At 40.4% G+C, this 23490-nt stretch overlaps 1 protein-coding gene across 2 annotated transcripts in view; it reads left to right on the top strand.

Annotated features, from left to right (window-relative positions):
* Nucleotides 1–23490, top strand: part of nktr (natural killer cell triggering receptor) — a 240111-nt gene that overhangs the window by 102423 nt on the left and 114198 nt on the right. For both annotated transcript variants that reach the window (XM_048548485.2, XM_048548474.2), the window contains exon 2: nucleotides 11812–11892. In XM_048548485.2, the coding sequence (XP_048404442.2) occupies nucleotides 11835–11892 (58 nt within the window). In that variant the 5' untranslated portion in view covers nucleotides 11812–11834. The remainder of the gene's footprint in view (nucleotides 1–11811; nucleotides 11893–23490) is intronic.

Genomic DNA, 23490 nt, shown 5'->3' with positions numbered 1-23490 from the left:
GAGTAAACACTTTTTTAAAAAATGCTCTTTTATTTAAAAATTAAAAACACAACGTAGAGACATCCGCAACTGGCCGTAGTGGGTGGTGCAGAGAGAATTCCAATTGACAAGGGGAATGCTGACATTTCCTTGAGCATTGCTCCTTCTGATCCTGGGTTGGGTTGTAGACAGATACTTTGCTATGGCTCCACTTCCCCAGTGATTCCTGCAGGCGTTTAAATTTAAAAGCACCTGCTCACCATGTTGTAAAGACGTTAATGAAGTGGACAGTGTTTGTGTATGGTGGGATAACGGAGCATCTCAAGCCGTCATATTATGAAAAACAGTTGACAGGTGAGCGTTGGGGCTAAATTCCATTGTTTTCATTTTTAAGATCCTGCCTATCGTGGAATATGTTACTTTTTTGCTTGTAAGCATACCTATGCAAAAAGTGCACCATTGCTGCATTTTAATGAGGATAGTGGCATATGGACTGAAACTGAGTTAACTGGAGCACAGAATGGGTCAGAACAGTCTGTTTGAATCCAGGCAGCTTTGAAGTTAAAAGCTATGCAAGTGCAGGGCCAAGTGTGATGCAGCTACTGGAATCTACATGTTTGCATAGAAAGGAAATGTAGATTAACTAAGGTAGATTCTTTATTAAATTAGAGTTCCAGATATCAAACGAGGGCGCAGAACTTGTTTTTAACATATTAATCGTATAGTTGTTAAATATTGGACCTTACTGCATCATGTTCATACTTGCCAGATGTTCGGCAAGCTCTCAACACTGTTTTGAACCAAGTAACTGGCTATGGAATGCGGAGAGCTATGAGTGAATACCAGCTGTCACCGGGAAGGCCTTCAGTAATTGCACGGTAACTTCACTGACAAACTCTCAAGTTCTTGAGAAATGCATATGATAAATGAATAGTACAGCATCTGGTTGCCTTTCTGTCTCCTGAGGGGGTATTTTAGGTTCACTAGCACACCCCCTCATTATTTCCATGAACCAATGGTTTTTTTGAACCCAGACACTGAATTTTGATTGCCTTGTCAAACTTTGAAGGCATCACAACCAAGCCAGCTCTATTCTCATTCGGCCTCCACAGGAACACTGGCCAATAGTAGACTGAACGGCAATTAGGAGGAGGAAACCGTACATTTTCTTCCATTCCTTATGCTGGTGATTGAGTTGGTATTAGTTGTGAATTCTCGTGAAATGGCAACGGACTGAGTTTTGTGGCACCCTTGCCACGTTGGCTTTGTGGGTAACAGGCGCACATACCTCTGTGTCAGTTTGTGAGTCAAAGTCCTACCTTGGCTGACAGTTCAATGTGATATCAAGAGACCACTGGAGGAGGCATCAAGTTAAGGATCCATTTTTCCTTACAGCTAAACATAAGAGATTCCATGGCTTTATTCATAGAATAGCCTTTGCCAAAATTTATCCCTCAAACAGGATCCTGGAAACATGAACTGATCATTGCCTCATTTCTTAAATAATAGCAAGCTACTGCAAATGATAGAAGTCTGAAATAAGAACAGAAAATGCCAGAGAAAGATAGCAGATTTGGTAGAGATGCTGCTAGTTTCTCCAGCACTTTCTGCTTCTATTATCTTATTTCAGTTTGTGGGACCTTACTGTGTGGAATATGCTGTTTGAATTCCAGACATTGACTACAGTTCAAAATGAACTCATGGGCCTCCAGGATACCCTGGTCCATTCCTCCTCCACTCCCAAAAGCTCCCCACAGCCCCACGGTGCCTTCCCATGCAATTCACAGAATGTATAACACATGCCCATTTACTTCCTCCCTCCTCACCATCAAGGTCCCAGATACACCTTCCAGGTGAAGCCGCGATTTACTTGAACTTCACTTGATCTAGCCTACTGTATTTGCTGATCACAATCTGGTGTGCGCTACGTCAGAGATACAAAATACATACTAGGCCACCGCTTTGTAAAACACACAAGTTCTGTCCTTAAGAATGACCCTGAGCTTGCAGATGTCTGCCACTTCCAAAAACCACCGTGGTACCTGGTTAACATTGCTGTCTTGGGGCTGCTGCAGTGCTCCAGTGAGGCTCAGCGCAAGCTAGAAGAACAGCATTTCATTTTCTGCTTGGGGACTCTGCAGCTTTAGGACAGTTATTTTAGGCCCTGAACACCTTTTTCAATGCCCTTTGCCCAACTCCACATCCTAGGCCCTATTATCACATGGTCTACTTTCAGCACCAGTCCATTTTCACCTACTCTTAGTCCCCATTATCAGCTCTTCTTGCTCCTTAGCCTGCCATTACAAATTCCCTTTGTTGACCTACCTATCTTTCTCCCCCTCTGTGCTCCATCTCCAACTATCACTATCTGCTTTCACCACCCCCACCCCACCGGCCTTTTCTAACTTGTATCAGTTGTGCTAAAGGGTCAACAGACCTGAAACATTGACTCTGCTTTCTCTCCACATTACTGCCAGAACTGCTCAGTTGCTCCAGCAGTTTCTGTTATTGTTAGTGAACTAACTGTTTTGAGATGACCTTTGATCATGAAATGAGGTGCATAAGTGTAGGTCTCCTGCTTCCGTATGTTGCTGCTTTTGTGTCGTCATGTGGAAAATGGATTGGGATAGAACTTATGTTCATTTTGGCTTGTTCTGTGAATTGTCATTTAGCCAAGTTGAATGGGTAGAGTAATGTATGGTATAACACTGCTGGTCAAGCTGACCTTATTCAGCAAAAAACCACTGCATGCACGAGAAAATAGTAACAATTTTATTTTCGTATGTACTTGATACTAGTGGGAAATTAACTAGAGAAATATTCTAATTGGAAAATGTGTTCAGGTAACTGCAGCTGATAACCATTAATGATCTTGCAACATGCAATTAACAGAAACCATTGAAAGTCATTTTTAGAAAGGTATTCAGACGGTTACAATAAACGACTGCAAATGATCGCAAAACATATTCACAATTTTAGTTTTGGGACTAAGTGCAGAGTATTGGCACAACATCGAGGGCCAAGGGCCTGTACTGTGCTGTAATGTTCTATGTTCTATTCAGTCAAAAACACGACAGACATCTAAGAAATCTTTACAGCACAGGAGGCCATTTGGCCTGGCACGTCTGTACCAGCTCTGAGTAATTCACCTAGTGCCATTTCCCTTTTTTCACCTTGTGCATGTTTTTTACCATGGTTTAATTTTTGCAATTGAAGGACCAGTGTAACGATTGCCGCTCTTGTGAAGAGCAGCCAATTTGAAAACAACTGCACATTTTAAAACAATGTTTTGGCTGCTGAGAAAAAGTTACTGAAGGAATGTTTAACTGTGTGAAGCGAAAAATGCAAATGCTGCAGAGAACTATTTATAAAGGAAAAATTGTACACTTTATGAGGAAGGAAAGAATGAGATTACTGGACTGCTCCTTCAGAGAGCCAGTAGGGGCATGTTGGACCAAATAGCCTCCAGTGCCTTGTGATTCTATGTTGGAAATTGCAAATAAATACTCAAAAGGTGGTAACCTTCTACCTCCCAAGATAATGGTTTTGGGCTGTGGTTGTAAGTTGTGTGTTGCATATCACCTGGTGTGGCTGAGGAGTCCCACTCTGACAGAGTATTGTATTTGCTTTGAAGGAATATAGTGCGAAGGTGCATGATTCTCTGGGCCTCGCTTCTCGGCCATATGAGCCTTTAATTTCTACTCTCCCCTTCCAGTGCCGTTCCAGTCAATTGGTCAGGTTTTATTTGTGGAGAAAACAGACAGGTTAATGTTTCAGTTCTGGACATATGTTTAAGAGAAATTTCTATCCCCTTCACTGACGCTGCTTGACCTACCAGTTTCCAGTATTTTGCATTTTCTGATAGACTCTGAAAACTAAGACAGCTAGCTATCTGGTCTTGTTCAACGTTTCCCTATCTCATTTAATTTCACTAAGTAGATATATGTTCTGCATTGCAACTGGATGCCTGATGACTGAGAGGGCAAAGAGACTGTAGACTTATCCCTGTCAGATGAGAGAATATGATTTGCTAGAGTGAAATTGAGTAGAACATAGATTGCATTGAATGTTGTATTTCATCGCTGAAAGGATATAGTAAATAATCAGTTGTTGGAGAAATCTTGTTATTTCAGCCTTCAGCATTTTCAGTATCTTGCCTGCCTTAATGACTGTATGGTTCCCATATGTAATAAGGCCGCAACTTGGTAACCAGTTTATCTAAGTTTGTAATTGTCTACATATTACTGTGGGAGCAGACTGTAGTCGCCTGACAGCTTGAGAACATAGATATTGAAAAGAATGGTGAATGACCTGATTGAAACATAAAAGCTTTAGGAGGCTTCACCATGGATTCTTAACAGATCTTCCCCGGGTAGGAAGACAAAAACACAGACTCAGAATAAGGAAATAGCCATTTAAAATTGAGAGGGAAGAGAAATTCCTTCATTCAAAGAATTGTGTCTTTGACTTTTCCAATATGGAGAACTATGGATGCTGAGACATTGAGTTTATTCAAGACAGACTCTAACAGATTTTTGAGGACTGAAAGCATTTAGTGATATGTGGGGAGGGTGGAGGTAGTTGAGTCAAGAATGGAGTTGAATGGTAAAGAATGGGATGGTGGCACAGTGGTACTGTCTGGACTATTAGGGGTACAGAACTAACATCCTGAGGGCATGGATTCAAATTTCACATGGGAGTTGGTGAAATTTAAATTCTGTCAATAATTCTAGGATGTAAAGCTAGTTTCACTAATCACCACCATGAAACTACTATTGATTGTTGATAAAACCCAGCTGGTTCACAAAAGGATCTCAGTGAAGAAAGTCTGCCATGTTTACCTATCTGTTTCTCCAGACTGTCAACATTGTGTTTGACTCTTGACAACCCTCTAAAATGGCTAAGCAAGCCACTCAATAAGATTTTGGTGTAAGCTACATTCCATCAAAGCTTTTTTTTAAAAGGAGACAGGCCAAATTAGGGGAGGTGATGGCCTAGCGGTATTATCACTAGTCTATTAATCCTTGCTCTCGTCTCGCTGTCTCATTTTTGCATGCTGTCTTGTTCTCGTTTTCTTGCTCCTGCGCTGGCACGCTCTCTCATTCTAGCTCACTCTCTCTCTCTGTTACGTACTCTGTTGTGCTCTCTCATGCTGTCTCTTGTGCCCTTGCTCTCACGCGCCCTGGGTCTCCCTTGCTGTCTCTGTCTGTCTGTCTGTCTCTCTCTCTCTCTCTCTGTCTCTCTTCTTTCGCTCAGCCTGTCTTGCTGTCTCACTTGCTCTCGCTCTCTGGCCCTCAGGAGGATGTCTTCCCTTTGCCTTCTTCCCCTTGGGAGGGTGCTCTCCCCCTTGCCTCCTTGCCCTCTCCTCCTCGTGTTCTTCCTCTCTGGAGAGCACCCTCCCCCATGCCTTCTCCACCTCGCACTGTCTCACCTGCTCTCACTGTCTGGCCCTATTGTGCTCTCCCCCTCTCTCGCGGTCGCGCTGTCCCCCTCTTTAGCTGTCGTGCTCTCTAACTCTCGCTGTCTCACTCTGTAGCTCTCATCATGTCTTGTTGTCTTGCTTCCGTTGCCTCGCTCTCGCTCTCGCTGGGTAGCTCTTGCTCACTGGCACTTGTTTGTGCGCTCTTGCTCTTGTTCAGACTCTCATTCTCACACTTGCTCTCACTCTCCCTGTCACGTGTTCTCTTCGCCTCTCGCCCACACGCTCTGTTCCCCCATCACCTGCACGTGCTGTCCTTCTCACTGTTTCGTTCTCTCTATCGCTGTCACTCTCTAGCTCTCTGCTGTTGCTCTTGCTGTTGCTCGTCTTACTGTCACTGGCTAGCTCTTGCTTGCTCTCACTCTCTTGCTGTCTCTCACTCTTGCGGCACTCTCACTTTTGTGTGCACTCCTGCTGTCTCTCACTCTTGTTCATTCTCTCTCCCTCTCATGTGTGCTCTCCCTCCCGCTGGCTCACTCTCGCTTGTTCTCACTGTCTTGCTGTTTCTCATTCTCTTTCTCTCGTGCACTCTTGCTCACTCTCCATGTCTCTCGCTCTGACTCGTTTGCTCTCACTCGTTCGCTCTCTCTCTTAGTCTGCTTCTTGCTGTCTCTCTTGCTAGTTTTCTTGCTCTCACTCTAAATATACAGTTGCCAACTTCATTGGGAAACTTTATTTTGGTGATTTTATGTTCCTCTTTATAAACTGATGAAAGGACTCGCACTATAAATGCCCTGTATTTCTGAAGGAATTGAGGCCTGATTTTTGTATTCTCACTGTGGTTTGAATTTGTTTCAAGTCTGTTTGCTGTATTAACTTTTTTGCTAAGTTTTTAATGTTTTCTGCTTCAGAGCAGGACATGTCTTTAACATAGTGGAGCACAATCCTGAAAACATATTCAAGTTACTCACTACTGGGTGAACACAAAATTTTTTAGGTATCATTTTTGAATTGGCTAAAGTTTAATGCCCAGAATTTTAATGAAAAGTGATCTCAAAGTTAAAGGAAATGAGGGATAGATTGTTGTAAATCAGGGAGGAGCTACAACAGGATGTCGAGAATCTGATACTGTTAAAAGAAACTTTGGAGCTAAAATCCAAAGAGCAAGTAGGTTTTGTTCATCCAGCTCTACAGTTTATTACCTAGCTAGTAGGTTGTTTTGTTTTGAGTTGAGAAGTTCAACTATTGTTCCTCTGTGGCAACAACATCCAGCATTGCACACAAAAAAACTGTAATACAGAACTTACAGTCATTTAGCTTGTCAACAGTATTAAAAAGTAATTTTTGCATATTTCTAGCAAATGTGTGTCCTCTTTTTTCTCTTTCTCCATTTGTCAGGACTGCAATTTCTACTAAAGAGCACCTTTAACATATTAGAACATTTCAAGGCATTTCATAAGATTCAAACATACATGTATTTCTCTCATGCTGTCTCCACCCCTCACACCCTCAATCCTCCTGTGCACTGTCTCTGCCGTTTGCTCTTCCTACGCCATCTCCTGCCATTTTCAGTTTTGGTTTATCTCGCTTCCTTTTGGGTCCTTCCAGAATGATAATGCACTTGTATGGCTTTCTGCTTTTGACTTAATGATGTTATCATGTATTATCTGCTTTGTTCAAATGAGTTTGGTTTATAATCTGTCAATTTGTGTGATGCAGATTTGGTTTTGTATCTAATGTGCAGCTGGGTTAAAGCTGGCAGCACAAGGTGTACGTTTTAACACTGAGAGCAGCAGAGTAAACAAGATTGCAATTTTAAGCATAATTCATGTGGAAACCCTTCAACATCAGTTCAGACTTGAAATTTTATAGCTGCACTTTGGCAGTGTACTGCTTGAGTATGGCAACCATTTGTTTAAGTCTATGCTAAGCAAAAATTGAGTAGTAGCAACTTTCCGGTAAAACTGCATCTAATATTCCACCTGGTTAATGCAGTGTTCGTGAAACCATTTTGTAAATGTCTCTCAGTACTTTATTTTAAATGTACACGTGCATTGTATCTCATATAAATGCTGTAACAAGTAAAGGCTTCATCAGACTCCACTGATATAGATGTATCTTCTCATTGGCTATGGTCCGAGTGTCCAATGTGTTGTCATACAGAATAAAGCACAAGGGGAGGATCTTTAGCTCACTGAATGACTGGTCACCTGCCAGTAACAATTCTTTATAAAAGCTTGATTTTTCCTTCAAGCCATGTACTGTGTCGCCGCACTGGGAGAGTGAAAAGTGGATGAATATTGGTTCCAAAGTTGCACATGAAGCCCGAGAAGAGGATAAAGATTGAAGTCAGAGCTTATTGAGGACTGTGAGGCAGATGAAGATTGGCATTAATAGCCCACTGTGATGCCTGAATCAAATATGTATGTTTATGAGGGTGTAATTTTGATGACACTTTGCTAAATAGTTAGTGCCATCTGAGCCCTCAGTCACCGGAATACTGCATGTTACATTGATTCATTTTAAAGAGTTCAGCGAAATTATTTTAAGCCGAGTAAGTTTTCTTTCGGTTCTAGTGCATCTGACAGCTAGGTTTGTTTTAAATCAGTGCTCTCCAGAATTGTAAAGATTGATTTTGTGACTAAAGTAGAAATATTTAAGTGATTTATTTTTATGTCTACAATACTCTCAAATCATTGTTAATGTCTGTACGTCATAGGCTACTGAAATCATAATGAACCTCTAAATTTTCAGAGGGAGCCTGAAGTTCCAAATAAAGATCTGGTTGGGCAGAATTGTAGCGTACGAGTTCTGTTCAGAATCAAAGTCCAACTGTAACAAATTCTGCCACCTTTTGGAAGGGTAGGTGATTTAACCACCACAAGGAAAAAAAAACCAAGTCCGGTTTTTTAAAAAAAGTCATCCTCTATTCTCACTCTACCGAGGCTTGCTTTTAGGTTTACTTTGCGTAAAACCTACCCACTGCTGATAAGCTTCGCTCTTTTTGTAAAGAAATGAACAAAAGTTTATATGAAAAGTTTTTTTTTGAAAGTAAAAAATGCTGTTTACCATACGAGGACCGTTGTGTCCCAAATTAGAAGTTTGAAGGCAGACGGACTCACCTGTTTATTAATTCACTGGTTTTACAATGAAGATTGGAAGACGGATCTCCTGTGTTTTTGTTTCCAGTTTGGGACTTTGAGCAGTGCCTTTATGAGAAATATATTGCACAAGGAATGGTGTTTAGTCATCAGGACAGCTTTTCTTTGTTTAGCCCCCTGTCCCTGCTAAATATTTGTTCAAGTGTGTGAAATATAATCAGCCCTTGGGTTAATGTTAACTGATAATGTTATAAATTGCTGCTTGATTGCAGTAGCAGGTGTCTGAAGTGACACCAGCTTGTTAGTTCTTCCTGTAGTTGCTTTCTCTTTGCATGTCTTTGTGTCTAGTAAAATAAGACGCATTAAATCCTACAAATTCTAATTACATTAGATACTTCTGTCTCTCAGCACTACACAAAGGGCTGTTGCTTTTGTGATGTGCTTCATAAAATGATTGGCACGATGAGAATTTTTTTCTTCTGTGAGCTCTATTCAGTAATTGCTAAAAATCCATGGGAAAGCAGAAAAAAAACAGCAATTGAAGAATCTTACAGTTTCTGGTCTTTTGTGCTGAGGTATCGGGAATGGGATATGAACCTACAACCTTTGGACAGTTCCTTGACTTGTCTGTGGGGCAGCTCTCCCAATTTCGGCACGTTAGTGAGGAGTACGTTAGAGAGTTGACAAGGGTGGATGGGCTTGTATTGTCATTTCAGGTGCTTATGTTGATGCTGGATAGTCCATCTGGTTTAATTGCTTCTCTTTAAACTTTGTAATGGTTTGATACAACTAAATGACCATTTCAGAGGGCAGGTAAGAGTTGAACACAACCTTGTAGGTTAGGAGTCTCAAATAGTCAAGACCAGGGAAAGAGGCAGATTTATGTCTCAAAAGGGCACAAATGAACCAGATGGGTGTGTATGACCTGCCCATGTATTCCATTTTTATTTTATTCAGTTTTCACCATTTACAGTGAGGGAGCTAGAAGCTATGTTCTCAACATTAGTCATAGGCTCTGGGTTACGAAACCAGTGACATTTCCACAGTGACACTGCCTCCTCACAAACCTGTCTGTTACCCTGCTTGTGCTGTATCAAGTCTTTTCATTTATCTGTTGTAAACTCAAGATTGCCAATCAGGTTTAATCAGTCCACCCTCATGAATTTTGTTCCTGTTATTTTAAAGAATTGTGTGGTCTGCATGGTTGTTGGTTGAGGGTTGGAAACAGTTAACAGTGTGTGACAAGAAAAAGTTGCCTTGTTTGGTCTGTAAATGTTTTAAGCTTGAACATAAAATTATTCCCATCTTGAGCAAAACCTATGCTTGGCTCTGGTCCAATTTCACATATTTTGTTCAGGTCCTCATTAATCGGTCTATATGGTATGATGTGCAGGCCTGATTTCTGTGGAATTCAAAACTCGAAGCTTGGTTCCCTCATATTTAATTTTCAACTTGTAAGGAATTGTATGGAAACAATCCATTCAGTGCAATTGGTCCATGCTGGCATTTAGCTGCCTTCTTCAATAGCCAACTGACTCTGTCGTGTTTGTCAAGCTCCCACTTGAATGCAGCTGTGCTCTCAGCCCGACCTGCTTATGTTGGTAAGTTAGTAACACTCCCTGTCCATTCACTGGGGAAAGAGTTACTCTTGATTGCTTAACTGCATAAATTAATGACTAAATTATGTGAATGCCCCTAATTAGGTGACCAAAAGCCAATCAAAAATTTATTAACTCATGTTTTGCTCCATCTTCATTACTGTCACTTCCCTGAAATCAGAGCATCTGTACCAAATATTGCACTAATCTGCCTAATGCTTACTGTATTTCTCTAATTCTGGTTGTGTACTTTTTTTTTCTTTCTATCCCGTTTTCCTCGATACACAGGCACTGTCTCCTTTTAAAGGGATTACATTGCAAAAATATTCCTATTATATCAGATGAATCCCGTTATCGCAACACTACCACTAGAGGTGCTAAATAATTATAGCCACGGTGCAGTGGTGTCAAGGACATTTGTCCAGGGAAGGTTTCTGTTGGCTGGTTGGAAACAGGGTGCTACAGTAAGCAAACACATCTGGTTATTTTCAGTATTCTCTGCTGTTGTCCAGTTGCCCATCCATACTGTGTGGATGTGCATGATATGTAAGTGGTGGACAGGATACAGTTGTCTTAACATAAGTTTAAGACTCCACTTCACTATGGACTTATCCAAGTTAAAGATGTGATTTAAGTAGATTTGCCATTGCTACTGCAACACAGTTGGCATTTTCATCTCAATGGTGTGTTAGTGGCAGAAGCACTATGTTGTGCAAGGAGCATACCCCGAATGGGAGTGTTAACTTTACCAGGACAGATACATAGAAAACATGCATGGCTTTCTTTTCAGTAATGCAGGAGGCCACTGGTGCCCATTCACGGACAATTCTTTCTATGCACTTCATGTAGCAAAATTCTAACCCCATCTTTGAAAACCTGCTTTACAAGTTTGCAGCACATGAGAACTAGAAGAGATCTTCCTACAGTCAGTATGAAAGCAGGTTATGGTGCATGAGGTTTGGTGCTCTCATAGTCTCAGATACTATATAAAAATAACTTAGCAGCTCTGCAGTATGATGCAGCTCGGTGAAGAAACTTATAAATCTCCTAGGAAGCTTTTAATGGCAGCCAGAATTGTGGGATTGAAATTATGAAAACGTGAGTAATACCCTGAGGGGGCAGAGCATTGTTTATTGTAATCTGTTTAAACATTGCACATTCTAAATAAACTGTGGTCAGTTTGTATGTAAACTTCCTATTTCTAATTATTCTAAAGATTTTATTAAATATTTTAAACCTAATTTCACTTTTGTGTCAGTTTTATAATTACAGTAAAAATTGTGCTATATATCTGGTTTTGTTCTTTCAATTGATTTTTATTTGTCAGTTCTGTACTAGTCTGCTTTAATTAAAGAACATTGTCTTGAAGTGTTTGTTTAAAAGGCTGGCAGGGGCGCTATTTGAAACAGATGAGTTTGCATATATAAATCTAAATCTCTCAAGCTCTCGCAGAGTTGTATTTTCATTCCCCATTCCCACCTCCTTTGAGCAGTTCATTCACATGCTGCCAGGCATGAGAATAAAGAGAAAGGGATGTGTTGCCTTTGCTTGCATCAGAATTGGTTCAGCAAAAAGGTGGGGGTGGTGGGGACGGGGAGCAATGGGAAAGAGAATAGATGCTTGTAGGGCTTCAAAAGAAGGCCTTATTTTATAGCAAAGCAGCTTTGAGTTTCAGATAGGATATCAATACAACCTGCTCTTTGTTCTGACCTAGGTGTACACAGGGTGTATACCGTGATGGGGGTGAAGAACCGCCCGCAATGCTACTTTGATGTGGAAATAAACAGGGCTCCAGGTAAGACTGTCGTTCCTCTATGCTCAGTAAGTATTTATAATCTTGATGAATATGGCATTATTTGTGGTACATCATTTTTTTGTATTTTAAAAAAAATTCTGCGAATGATCCTTGCATTATTTCTTATGATTCAGTTAGGTTGCTAAATGCTTTATAAATTTATGTTGACACTTGGGTTAATACTTGAATTGAAAAATCTATTTATTAATACCCTGAGGGTAATTTGTTCGAGGCCGCCTCTCCCTCTCAGGGACCAGTGAATAGATCAAAGCATGTTTAGCTTTTGTTGAATGTTCGCATTAACTTTGACAGTGAGGTCTGCAATTATTGTATGTAGGTTAGGTTATTTTATTTTTGGATTGGGATTATTCTACGGCACAACATCGTGGGCTGAAGGGCCTGTACTGTGCTGTACTTTTCTATGTTCTATTTAACCACTTGTATTCTATCTGTTTTAGAGAATGGTAGTTATCTTTAATATTCTGTTGTTAAGAATGTGGAGCCTGGTGTTTATCACATGATGACAGCTTCCTCCTGCCCATCCTGTCCCTCAGCACCATTCACAGAATTTGGAGCTGTCAACTCTTGATACCTTCACAAACCTGCATCTGAACTTCAGGCGAACGCAGGAAGTAACTGATAGGCAAAGAAAAGACTTAACATGAATTGGCCTTGCCTATCTTTCCAATTAAACTGCAGCAATTCAAAACTCAGCTGTTTTAATTTCTGTTGTGTAGCTAAAGATAATGATATTTCAGTCCTGAATCACATTTTCATTCCAGTGACTTTGTTAGCCAGATGCTCCCTTGAGGGAAGGAACAAGAGCAGAAATATAATCATGGCAAAAATTGTGATGTTAAATCTAGTACTGATTTATGAGCATGTGAGGCAAGGCTGGAATCAGAAATGTTACAAAAAATTAATTTTGACTCCAAATGTTACTGTGAAAGAAACTATAGAATTGATGGCAAAGCTGCCTTATATCTTTGGGAGTGTCAGTGCCTCCGCCCATTGTATGTTAAACGTTGGAATGTAGAGGATTAGTGTTGGACGGTCATGTGAATAGCTCTAGCCGTGCATTATTTGTGCAGCACTTGCAGCATTATTCTCCTTACCCTCTCTGAACTGCAATGGCTACAGCTCCATGCTCACCAGAAATTCTGCTCTAACTTATCTGAGTGCCCAACAGCAGCCAACAGCTTTCCATGGGGAAAGGATAATGCTGGACAAATCTTGATCTTTTCTTAGTCAGCAAGAGTTCTCCAGTGAGCAGAAATGCTACCTTTGTGGGTTTCCTTCCCCCACTGCTACCTTCCCAGCAATGCATGTTTAGCATGCTCCTATGCATTGAATACAACATATCATTGTGACAGTGATGTGTTGACCATACTCAACCAGCCTCAACAAATCGAGCAGCAGTACAGGAGGTCAGTTGTCCCATTCTGCCTGTACCAGTTTTTGCAAGAGCTGCACAAATACTGCTTTCTTTCTTGTACGTAGAATCATCGAATCCCTACTGTGCAGATGGAGGCCGTTCGGCCCATCGGATCTATACCAACCCTCTAAAGAGGATCCAACCTCGACACACCCCCACCCTAACAATGTAACCACACAATTACCATGGCTAATCCACCTAGCCTGGACTTCCCTGGTTCTACAGACCAATTTAGCATGGCCAGTCCATGAACTTGCACATCTCTTTTGACTGTTGGAGGAAACTGGAGCGCCTGGTGGAAATCCAAAGAGACTGTGCAAGCTCATACTGATTGAGTCAAACCCAGTTCCCTGATGCTGTGAAGCAACAGTGCTAAGTTTTTTCCGGTTCAAGTATTTATCTCAGTCTCTGGGAAATTATTATTGAATTTGCTTCTTCCACCTTTTCATGCAGTTCAGTCCAAATGACAATGTATTTAATGCCCTAACTTAGATCTAATCACTCAGATTGAAGATTCAATCTAGGACCATGTGGTTACTGTGGCTATGTACTGCACTGGCCAGTCTCTTCATACATACAGATTCATCTGGAATCCCAGTGCTGGTGTTTGTAGAGTTTAGTATTATTTTTAGGTTGACATCAGAGGACTTGTGTAAAGAACAAACATACTCACAAATACTATATTTTGCATTTCCTCCTTTCAAATGAGGATATTTAATATCTCATTTCGTATAGAGGCATCAAAAATGGAAGCAGGATAAGGCCATTTGGCTTTTCAACCTCACTCTGTTGTTAAATATGATCACAGCTGAACGTTAAATTAGCGCTCTGTTCCCACTTTCTCCCAATACCCTTTGATCCCTTTAGCCCAAAGAGCTATATCTCTTTAAGAAGCCCATCATCAACTTTGGTTTAGCATGCTCCTATGCATTGAATACAACATATCATTATGACAGTGATGTGTTGACCATACTCAACCAGCCCTGTGCTTGCAAATCTTGGAACATAATGACCAGTATTAGATGCGATGCTGTTGTTGGACAATATGTATCAAATAATCCTGATTGCAATAAGGGAAATTAATTTTAGGTTCAATTGGGCACTCACAGTACTTGTTTGTATGTGCTGGAATCAACATTCATTCACATGCACTGGGCTGTGTTATTTTTGTGGGCAAAACAAATATGTCCACATGTACTTTCTTTCACTGAGGAAGAGACTGCGAGAGATGGCTAACTCCTGCTCTATCCCTATGACCATGCCTGACTAATTAGTGTCGACGTACCTGATTTGAGTGTGATCAGTTTACTAAGTTTGATAGTTAACTGTTGCGAGAGCATCCCTATTCTAACAATTGTCAATCCAATCAACATGCCCTTCTCATGAGAAATGAATTGTTTTCTTTCTCGAGTTGGTTTACTTCCATTGCTGTCCTGATGAGTTCAACATAGAAAGTTTTGATTTCACATCCCTTTTTAGCAATGTTTATGTTCTGTGTTACCCGAGTAATTATTACTGCAGGTTATTGCTGTTGTAATTCTGTGCATTTCGTTCTGTCTTGGGTGAATCATACTGTAGTGTCAGTTTGTCCCATTGTGATTTAAAATTTTATATGATGAAATTTATCAATACCGTTTTTAGGTTAAATCAGAAAGAAACTTTAGGTGAGTATTTTTGTTCAAAGTATTCCTCTATTTGAATGTAGTCAAAGTGGAAGTTTTTGTTAAATTTTATGAATTTACTCAACCTTGGACCCAGGAGTGAAGTCATTCTTCCTCCTCACTATGTTAATTTAGGCAGTATCACATAGCTACTGCAGATAAAGCAGTGCATCTGCAATTTTCAGTTAATCTGTGAATGAATCCATGGCCCTGGGATGCATGCAGTGATATGCTTGGGATTTTCTGTCCTATCCGATATCCCAGAGTTCTTCAGTTTGAGCGTGCATCCTCCCAACCCTCAACCCCACCCTCCCTCCCAACTCCATCACCACATCAACTCCATGTTTCTTACAGGATATTTTTCAACTGTTACATTTAGAGGGTCCTGGCAGGAAAGAGATCTTTATGAAGTGCTAACGTAGATCTTTTAAACATAAAAACATCTTGAAATGTCATAAGTATACCATTTTGTATAAAGAGTGAAAAATTATTTCAAATAAATAGACACTTATTCCCTTTTGGGCTTATCTCTTAAGTTCTCCTATCATTGTTATGGCCTTCTTACATAGCAGGTTTGTCTCGGCAGAAGTTTAATTTCCAAAAATCAAGCCATTGCAACGAGTTGAGGTCAATTTTAATCACCTCTCCGCTCCCTGCAAAAAGTAGTAATGCCTGCATAATGGCATAATTGAGAGAAGTTATTTCAGACAGTAGAGGAAATGAATCAATATTATTGGAGACTGTCTTGGTGTTAAATCTGGAGTTCTACAACAATGTATATGTATGTTCAGCTCCCTCATGTTTCCAGATTCAATAACTATTCCCTATTGTCAGTATTATTGGCATCCAGTTGCTAAAAAAGAAATGAAAAGTTGTTTTTGTGGTCATTATTTCCTTAGGCTTGCTTTGAAGGTGACATTTCAAAGATTGTAGTAATTCAACAGAAATTTTTGAAATATTATTTCTATCAAAATAAGTCATAAATAAATCAAATGTACTTCTCAGCAAGAACAAATTCAGTTAGCCTGAAGAGAGCGATAAAGGTGAAGTTGTAAAAGTGTGGTGTTATAAAATGTTTATAGATACTGTTTAAGTTCCTCGCCAAAAGGCTACCTGCTCATAAAAATCTAAATTTTAATGCAACTATGTGAGTTTTTAGGCAAGAGAAACTAATGATTGATTCAAAAATCAATCCAGCTACGTTGTTAATAACAACTGATGCTATAAAAAGGTTTCTATATCAGCGAATTGTGACATTCACATTCAATTAATATTAAGATCCATGTTCTGGAAATTAATATGACTCCTTGAGGGCTACCATTAATTTTTAAAGCTGCTTACAGAATCAAAGCTTTTGCTCAGACTCTCTTAGACCTTTGTTGACTGACTGTGGTGTTTTCTTATCTAGTAAATTTAAGTGTTACTGTCTGGTTATAGTATGAGATGCTGCAGCATTCATGAGTCCAGAACATTTTATTGAGAAGCATAGGGGCCAACAATCCAGGAACCACCGAGCCTGGGATGATAGAGAAGACAAATTCAAAATCCATTGAGGGACATCAAACATGAGTTTTAAAAGACTGTACTCTTGAAGAAAGATTGAGCCAAGTGAGGAGTTCAGTTGCTGAATGGCATTAGTTAAGAATGAAATTTCCTTATGATTTGCAGCTTGGACTGAAAGGTTGAGGAGCACTGTTCATATTAGTTTTGATAAAACGGAAAATTGTAATAAGTATGTGTTGCGAAGGAGACATTGGATATGAGAAAAAAAGTCCCTCTTCAAGTACAAAGTTTTTCATTTTATATCCCATGTCAGAAAAATATTGAGCAATCTGAAGTTGAAACCCACATCTTATTACCAAATAGCAGTGGATCCTCACACCCAGATTTTTGAAGTCAGCTTGTCAGCTGTCACTTTGGACAGATCTAAGGAGAAGATCATTGATTGGAAAGGAAAATGTTCATAAATCTGGCCTAAAAGAAATAAAGATTGTTAAGAGCCTCCTTAAAAGGAAGGGAAGTGTAATGCAGAGCCTCTGACCAGTTACTTTTCCAAAGTCTGAGATGGCAGGAGACTACTGTGGACAAAATAGGAAGAAAAAGAAACTCCTGGTCCAATTGTGAGCCCAAGGCAAGGGATGGAGCAGATCAGTGCATAATCAGTCTGTTTACTAGTGATTTTTGAGCTGCTAGTGCTTTGTGTCATTTCTGATAGCAATTCCCCATAATTTAACATTGCAGAATACCAATAAAGCTTCAAGGAGGCAAGTGTGAATGTTTAGTATAATCACTCTGCCAGTATTTTTTCACGCCCTTCCAAGAGAGGACACAGTGCAGCATGTGGTTTTTTGTTGACCTAGACTCTGAGAGGTTCCACATGGTAGACTGGTTAGCAAGGTTAGATCATATGAATACAGAAGAACAAGCCATTTGGATACAAGACTGGCTCGAAGGTAGAAGACAGAGGGTGGTGGTGGAGGGCTGCTGTTCACACTGGAGGCCTGTGACCAATGGTATGCTACAAGGATCGGTGCTGGATCCATTGCTTTTCATCATTTATATAAATGATTTGGATGTGAATATAGGAGGAACGGTTAGTAAGTTTGTAGATGACACCAAAATTGGAGGTATAGTGGGCAGTGAAGAAGGTTGCCTCAGAGTATAACGGGTTCTTGATCGGATGGACCAATGGACTGAGGAGTGGTGGTTGGAGTTTAATTTAGATAAACGTGAGGCGCTGCAATTTGGAAAGACAAATCAGGGCAGGACTTAATGTTAAGAATATAAGGTCCTGGGGAGCATTGATGAACCAAGAGACCTTGGAGTGTATGTTGGGGTTCCACAGGGCTCTGTCCTTGGGCCTCTACTGTTTGTAATTTTTATTAATGACTTGGACGAGGGAATTGAAGGATGGGTCAGCAAGTTTGCAGACGACACAAAGGTCGGAGGTGTCGTTGACAGTGTAGAGGGCTGTTGTAGGCTGCAGCGGGACATTGACAGGATGCAGAGATGGGCTGAGAGGTGGCAGATGGAGTTCAACCTGGATAAATGCGAGGTGATGCATTTTGGAAGGTCGAATTTGAAAGCTGAGTACAGGATTAAGGATAGGATTCTTGGCAGCGTGGAGGAACAGAGGGATCTTGGTGTGCAGATACATAGATCCCTTAAAATGGCCACCCAAGTGGACAGGGTTGTTAAGAAAGCATATGGTGTTTTGGCTTTCATTAACAGGGGGATTGAGTTTAAGAGTCGTGAGATCTTGTTGCAGCTCTATAAAACTTTGGTTAGACCGCACTTGGAATACTGCGTCCAGTTCTGGGCGCCCTATTATAGGAAAGATGTGGATGCTTTGGAGAGGGTTCAGAGGAGGTTTACCAGGATGCTGCCTGGACTGGAGGGCTTATCTTATGAAGAGAGGTTGACTGAGCTCGGTCTCTTTTCATTGGAGAAAAGGAGGAGGAGAGGGGACCTAATTGAGGTATACAAGATAATGAGAGGCATAGATAGAGTTGATAGCCAGAGACTATTTCCCAGGGCAGAAATGGCTAGCACGAGGGGTCATAGTTTTAAGCTGGTTGGTGGAAAGTATAGAGGGGATGTCAGAGGCAGGTTCTTTACGCAGAGAGTTGTGAGAGCATGGAATGCGTTGCCAGCAGCAGTTGTGGAAGCAAGGTCATTGGGGTCATTTAAGAGACTGCTGGACATGCATATGGTCACAGAAATTTGAGGGTGCATCCATGAGGATCAATGGTCGGCACAACATTGTGGGCTGAAGGGCCTGTTCTGTGCTGTACTGTTCTATGTTCTATGTTCTATGTAGATTCATAGTTCCTTCAAAATGGAGTTCTAGGTTGACAGGATAGTGAAGAAGGTGTTTGGTATGGTTGCCTTTATTGGTCAGTGCATTGAATACAGGATATGGAAGGTCCTGTTGCAGCTGTACATGACATTGGCTAGGCCACTTTTGGAATACAGCATGTAATTCTGGTCTCCCTACTGTAAGAAGGATGTTGTGAAACTTGAAAGGGTGCAGAAAAGATTTACGAGGATGTTGCCAGGCTTGGAGGGTTTGAGCTATAGGAAGAGGCTGAATGGACCAGGGCTATTTTCCCTGGAGGATCAAGAACCTGAGGGGTGACCTTTATAGAGGTTTATAAATGTCATGAGGGACATGTATAGGATGAATAGACAAAGTCTTTTCCCTGGAGTGGGGGAGTTCAACACTAAAGGGCATAAGTTTAAGGTGAGAGGAGAAAGATTTAGAAGCGACCTAAAAGGTAACATTTTTGTTTACAGGATCGTGCGTGAATGGAATGAGCTGTCAGAGGATGTCTTGGAGGCTGGTACAGTTACAGCATTTAAAGGGCAGCTGGATGGGCATATGAATAGCTAGTAATAAGTACAGACTTTCTGGCAGTGCTCATCCTGAAGACAAATGCTTTATCATTTTGATCAGAGATAATGGGAACTGCAGATGCTGGAGAGTCCAAGATAACAAAATGTGAAGCTGGATGAACACAGCAGGCCAAGCAACATCTTAGGAGCATAAAAGCTGACGTTTCGGGCCTAGACCCTCTAGGCCTGAAACGTCAGCTTTTGTGCTCCGAAGATGCTGCTTGCCCTGCTGTGTTCATCTAGCTTCATACATTGTTATCTTGCTTTATCATTTTGTAATGAGCATATTTGTTCAATTACCCTAGGTCAAATAAATAAATGAGTTAAAGGTGAGGTAAAATTTCTTGAATGCTAAATACGCGTCGTCAGTGTGCTGAGTGATACGTAACGTATCTGCACAAATTCTTTTGTCTGCAGTTTAAACCCATGTTGTTGCATTTATTTAAATGGCAGTCAATAGAATTTCACATTGTCAAGCTAACACGTTTGAAACCCCATTTTGCCATACTAAGAGCTTAAGTCTATATGCTAAATTTGGATCATTGATTACATGCCATCATGTTGTTTTCCTGGTGTGCTGTGCCATCAAATGGAATTCATTTGTAAAGATCAGCCCATGATATCCTATCCTCAACAAAGAGGGAGCCCAGGACTTCACTGCAAAAGACTAATCAGAAGCATTTGCAACAGCCCTCAGCCAGAAGTGCTGAGTGGATGATCCATCTCAGCTTCCTCCAGAGGTCTCCACCATCACAGACGCTAATCTTCGTTTAATTCACTTCACTCTATGTATTAGCATGAAACAGCTAGAGGCAGTGGATACTGCAGAGATTGTGTGCCGTGTAAATATTTAGGCAGTTGTGTTCAAGACATGCCCCTGAAAATACCTTGCACCTAGCCAAGTTGTTCCAGTACAGCTATAGTACTGGCATCTGTCCAACAATGTGGAAAATTGCCTAGGTATATACTGTGCACAAAAAGTAGAATAGATCCAAACCAGACAATTATTGTCCCATCAGCTCGCACTCAATCATTAGTGAAGTGTTGGAACGTGTCATCAACAGTGATATTAAGCAGTGCGTACTCGGCAATAACCTGCTTTCTTGTGCTAAGTTTGGGTTCCAGAGGGTCACCATCTCTTGACCTCATTGCAGCCTTGACTGAAACATGGACAAAAGAGCTGAATTCTGGAGGTAAAATGTTGCGAAGTTGGTATAGTACTTGTGGATGAGAAGGCAGGACATTAAAATTTGTTTGTACGATGATAAGGGGAAAGAGTGCATGGTCCCTTTAAAAGATATGCTTTTTTAAGGCTTGGAGATTTAAAAATATGTCCGCAGGCAGCAGTAGATGCCAGTTTTTGAAATTGAAACATTCTGTCAAAAGGCTACACTGTTAAAAGGCAAAGCAGCATTTTTACCTGGACAGTAGGTTTTTGAATTTAGCCAATTAATTTAAACCAGGCCTGAGATACTGAAGCCCAATTGAATTTAACTCTGATGATTTTGACAACTTTGGACCAATCCTATTGTATGAAATTAATAGGTCATCAAGCATATAAAAGAAGCGGCCATTTGGAGATTGGGGTGAGAACAAATTGCCATCTGTTAAGTGAACAGCTTTTAACCACTGTCAGGTCTCTAAAGAAAGAAAAAACTCACTAGTTCTCATGGAAACATTTAAGATCTCAGAGTAAGCACCATTTGAATTAAAGTACTGCAGCACATTTAGCTAATATTCCTGACACAAGAAATCAATGGAGGAAGGCATTCCTGACTGGAGGATAGTGGAGAAGGCAAAGGGCATTCTGGAAGACTCATACTGGCTGTAATTTTGAGAGATTAATTTTTATTTTTTTTATTAATTGGGTTTAAGTAAGTGGGATTGGTATTTATTGGAACAGCATACCATTAGCATTTTGTTTCATTTGCGAATAGTTAGTAGTTAAAGAGGAATCGTTCAGTTTGTTAGTAGTTCAGTTAATTTTTTCACTGTTTTGGTTAGATAAATAAATTGTTACTTGTTGAATATAGAGTGGCGGTCAGATGTTCATTTCATTTAACTTCTCCTTTATAACAGATTCGGTGGGGGGGGTGGTATGTGAGAGACAGATTATACCATTTTTCGCACTTCCTTTAACAGATTATGAGGCAAGCTTCCCAGGAGGTTTTGGTTGTCATTATTGGGGGGGGGGGGGGCGAGGGGGGTGATTGTGGTCAACCTCCGCTTTGTAACAAGTCACGACTGAGGTGTGATCCTCTGGATGAGTGCAGCTCCAACAGTAGAAGGTTAATATCATTTAGGACAAAGCAGGTTGATTGATTGATTGGCTCCACATCCACAAACATTCATTCCATCTGCCAGTGATACAGAGAAGCAACATTGGAAATTCCAAATTCCGAACCACTACCATGTAGAAAAACAAGGGCGATAGATTAATGGGAACATTATCAGATGAAATTCCTCTTCAGGCCATTCACTATCCTGACTTCAACATACTTTGCTATTCCTTCACTGAGCGGGGTCAGCATCGTGGGTCTCCCTACCTGATTTCATTGTGGACTTAAGTGGTTCCAGAAAGCAGCCTCTTCAAGAAGCGAAGGATGGGCAATAAATGCTGACCCAATGAATGAATCAAAAATACAACAATGACACTCAAGAAACAGGTCGGGTTGCCACTGAGAACATTGCTATTCAGTTTAAATAATACGTAGTTCAGTTGATAAAAATGAGTCATCGTCTAAAGCTAATTTAGGTTCACTGTTCAAATTAAAATAATTCATTTAGCAGTCACTTGAAGTCCATTAACTTCAGATCTTGCATATGTGAAAGAGAATTGATGATTTTTCAGAATATGCCAGCATCATCCCTTTTTGAATTTGGCAAAGACCTTCTGTTCATCTGGAGCATTTTACAACCTCAGCAGAAGCACTGGTTTCAATGGCACCGAGCCATATCTAGTTAGTAGTGCAAAAAAATGTTTTGCTTATAAATCCCAGTGAGCTCTCAATAGGCATGAACAATTAAAGAAAAACTGGCAGGTTACTTATATTGTCATTACATTGTTGTTGGGGTTGGATTGAGCAAAGGTTGTTTGAAGCTGAGGAGCATCCTGTGCACTCATCTTTTCTGTTCGGCAGTATTGTATGACATTGAAAGTTGAGTAGGGATGTGTAGTGAAGGTGAGAAATGGTTTCATCAGTTTTACGACTTTTGTCTTTTTATGACATTACACTTGAGGAAATAGCAGAAGCATTACTTTGAATACTAAGTGCAAATCTTGATCTGACACAAAGGAGACCTGACCACTACTTGAAAGTGATGAATTGTTCCAGAGATCCTATCTTCTTTTCTAATTTGGGTCTTGAGTGTTTCCAAGCTGTGGCCAGAGAACCAAAATTGAAATAGTCAGTCTTGTTATCCAAGTCTGAAAAGCTTATATTGAGAAGGAAGCTGAAGAATTGAGGACATGGAAGGTTGCAAATAGCTAACTGAAAGCAACGTGTGATAATTTTATAATAGATTAACCCAGTGAAGCGAAGTCATCTGTCAATCAGAAAAACCCTTTGATTTAAAAGCATCTGGCTTTCTCAGAGAGAGGCAGATTGGCAGAGCCTCCTGGGTTGTACTAATTATTTGCATTCTTTGATTTATTGAAGGTTTTTGCTGGTAGACAAGTGGGGATTGACAGTTTCCACTGATATTGCAGTAAAGAATCAGCTACCTTTTTTATATCAATTGTTCAAGCCTGTAGTAGATCTGCCTTCAGTCATCTTCCCTAATTTGCCCCCGACATTGTTTTGCACCTATTTCTTCTCTATAAAGTGCTTTGAGATGTTCACTGTTAAATGTCCTTCGGAAATCGAGCCTGTCAATTACCAGGAATGTGATGAAATCTTGTATCAATTTTTCATTCTCTCCCCTATGATTCTTGACATAATTATCTTAAAGCTGTGACCACCAACTACCACCCTTCCTGTTAGTGGAAGTTGTTTCCAGACCTTTGCTTATCATAGGCACTTGTAAATTCAAACATCTTTATTAAAACTGTGGTTTATCTTCTCTGGTGAAGTGGAAACAATTTCATATTCCTTAATCCTTGGTATT

This window comes from Stegostoma tigrinum, chromosome 2, assembly GCF_030684315.1.
Source record: "Stegostoma tigrinum isolate sSteTig4 chromosome 2, sSteTig4.hap1, whole genome shotgun sequence".
NCBI classification, from domain to species: domain Eukaryota; kingdom Metazoa; phylum Chordata; class Chondrichthyes; order Orectolobiformes; family Stegostomatidae; genus Stegostoma; species Stegostoma tigrinum.
The sequence above is the reverse complement of the archived record's forward strand: the minus strand, read 5'-3'. Positions and strand labels throughout refer to the sequence as shown.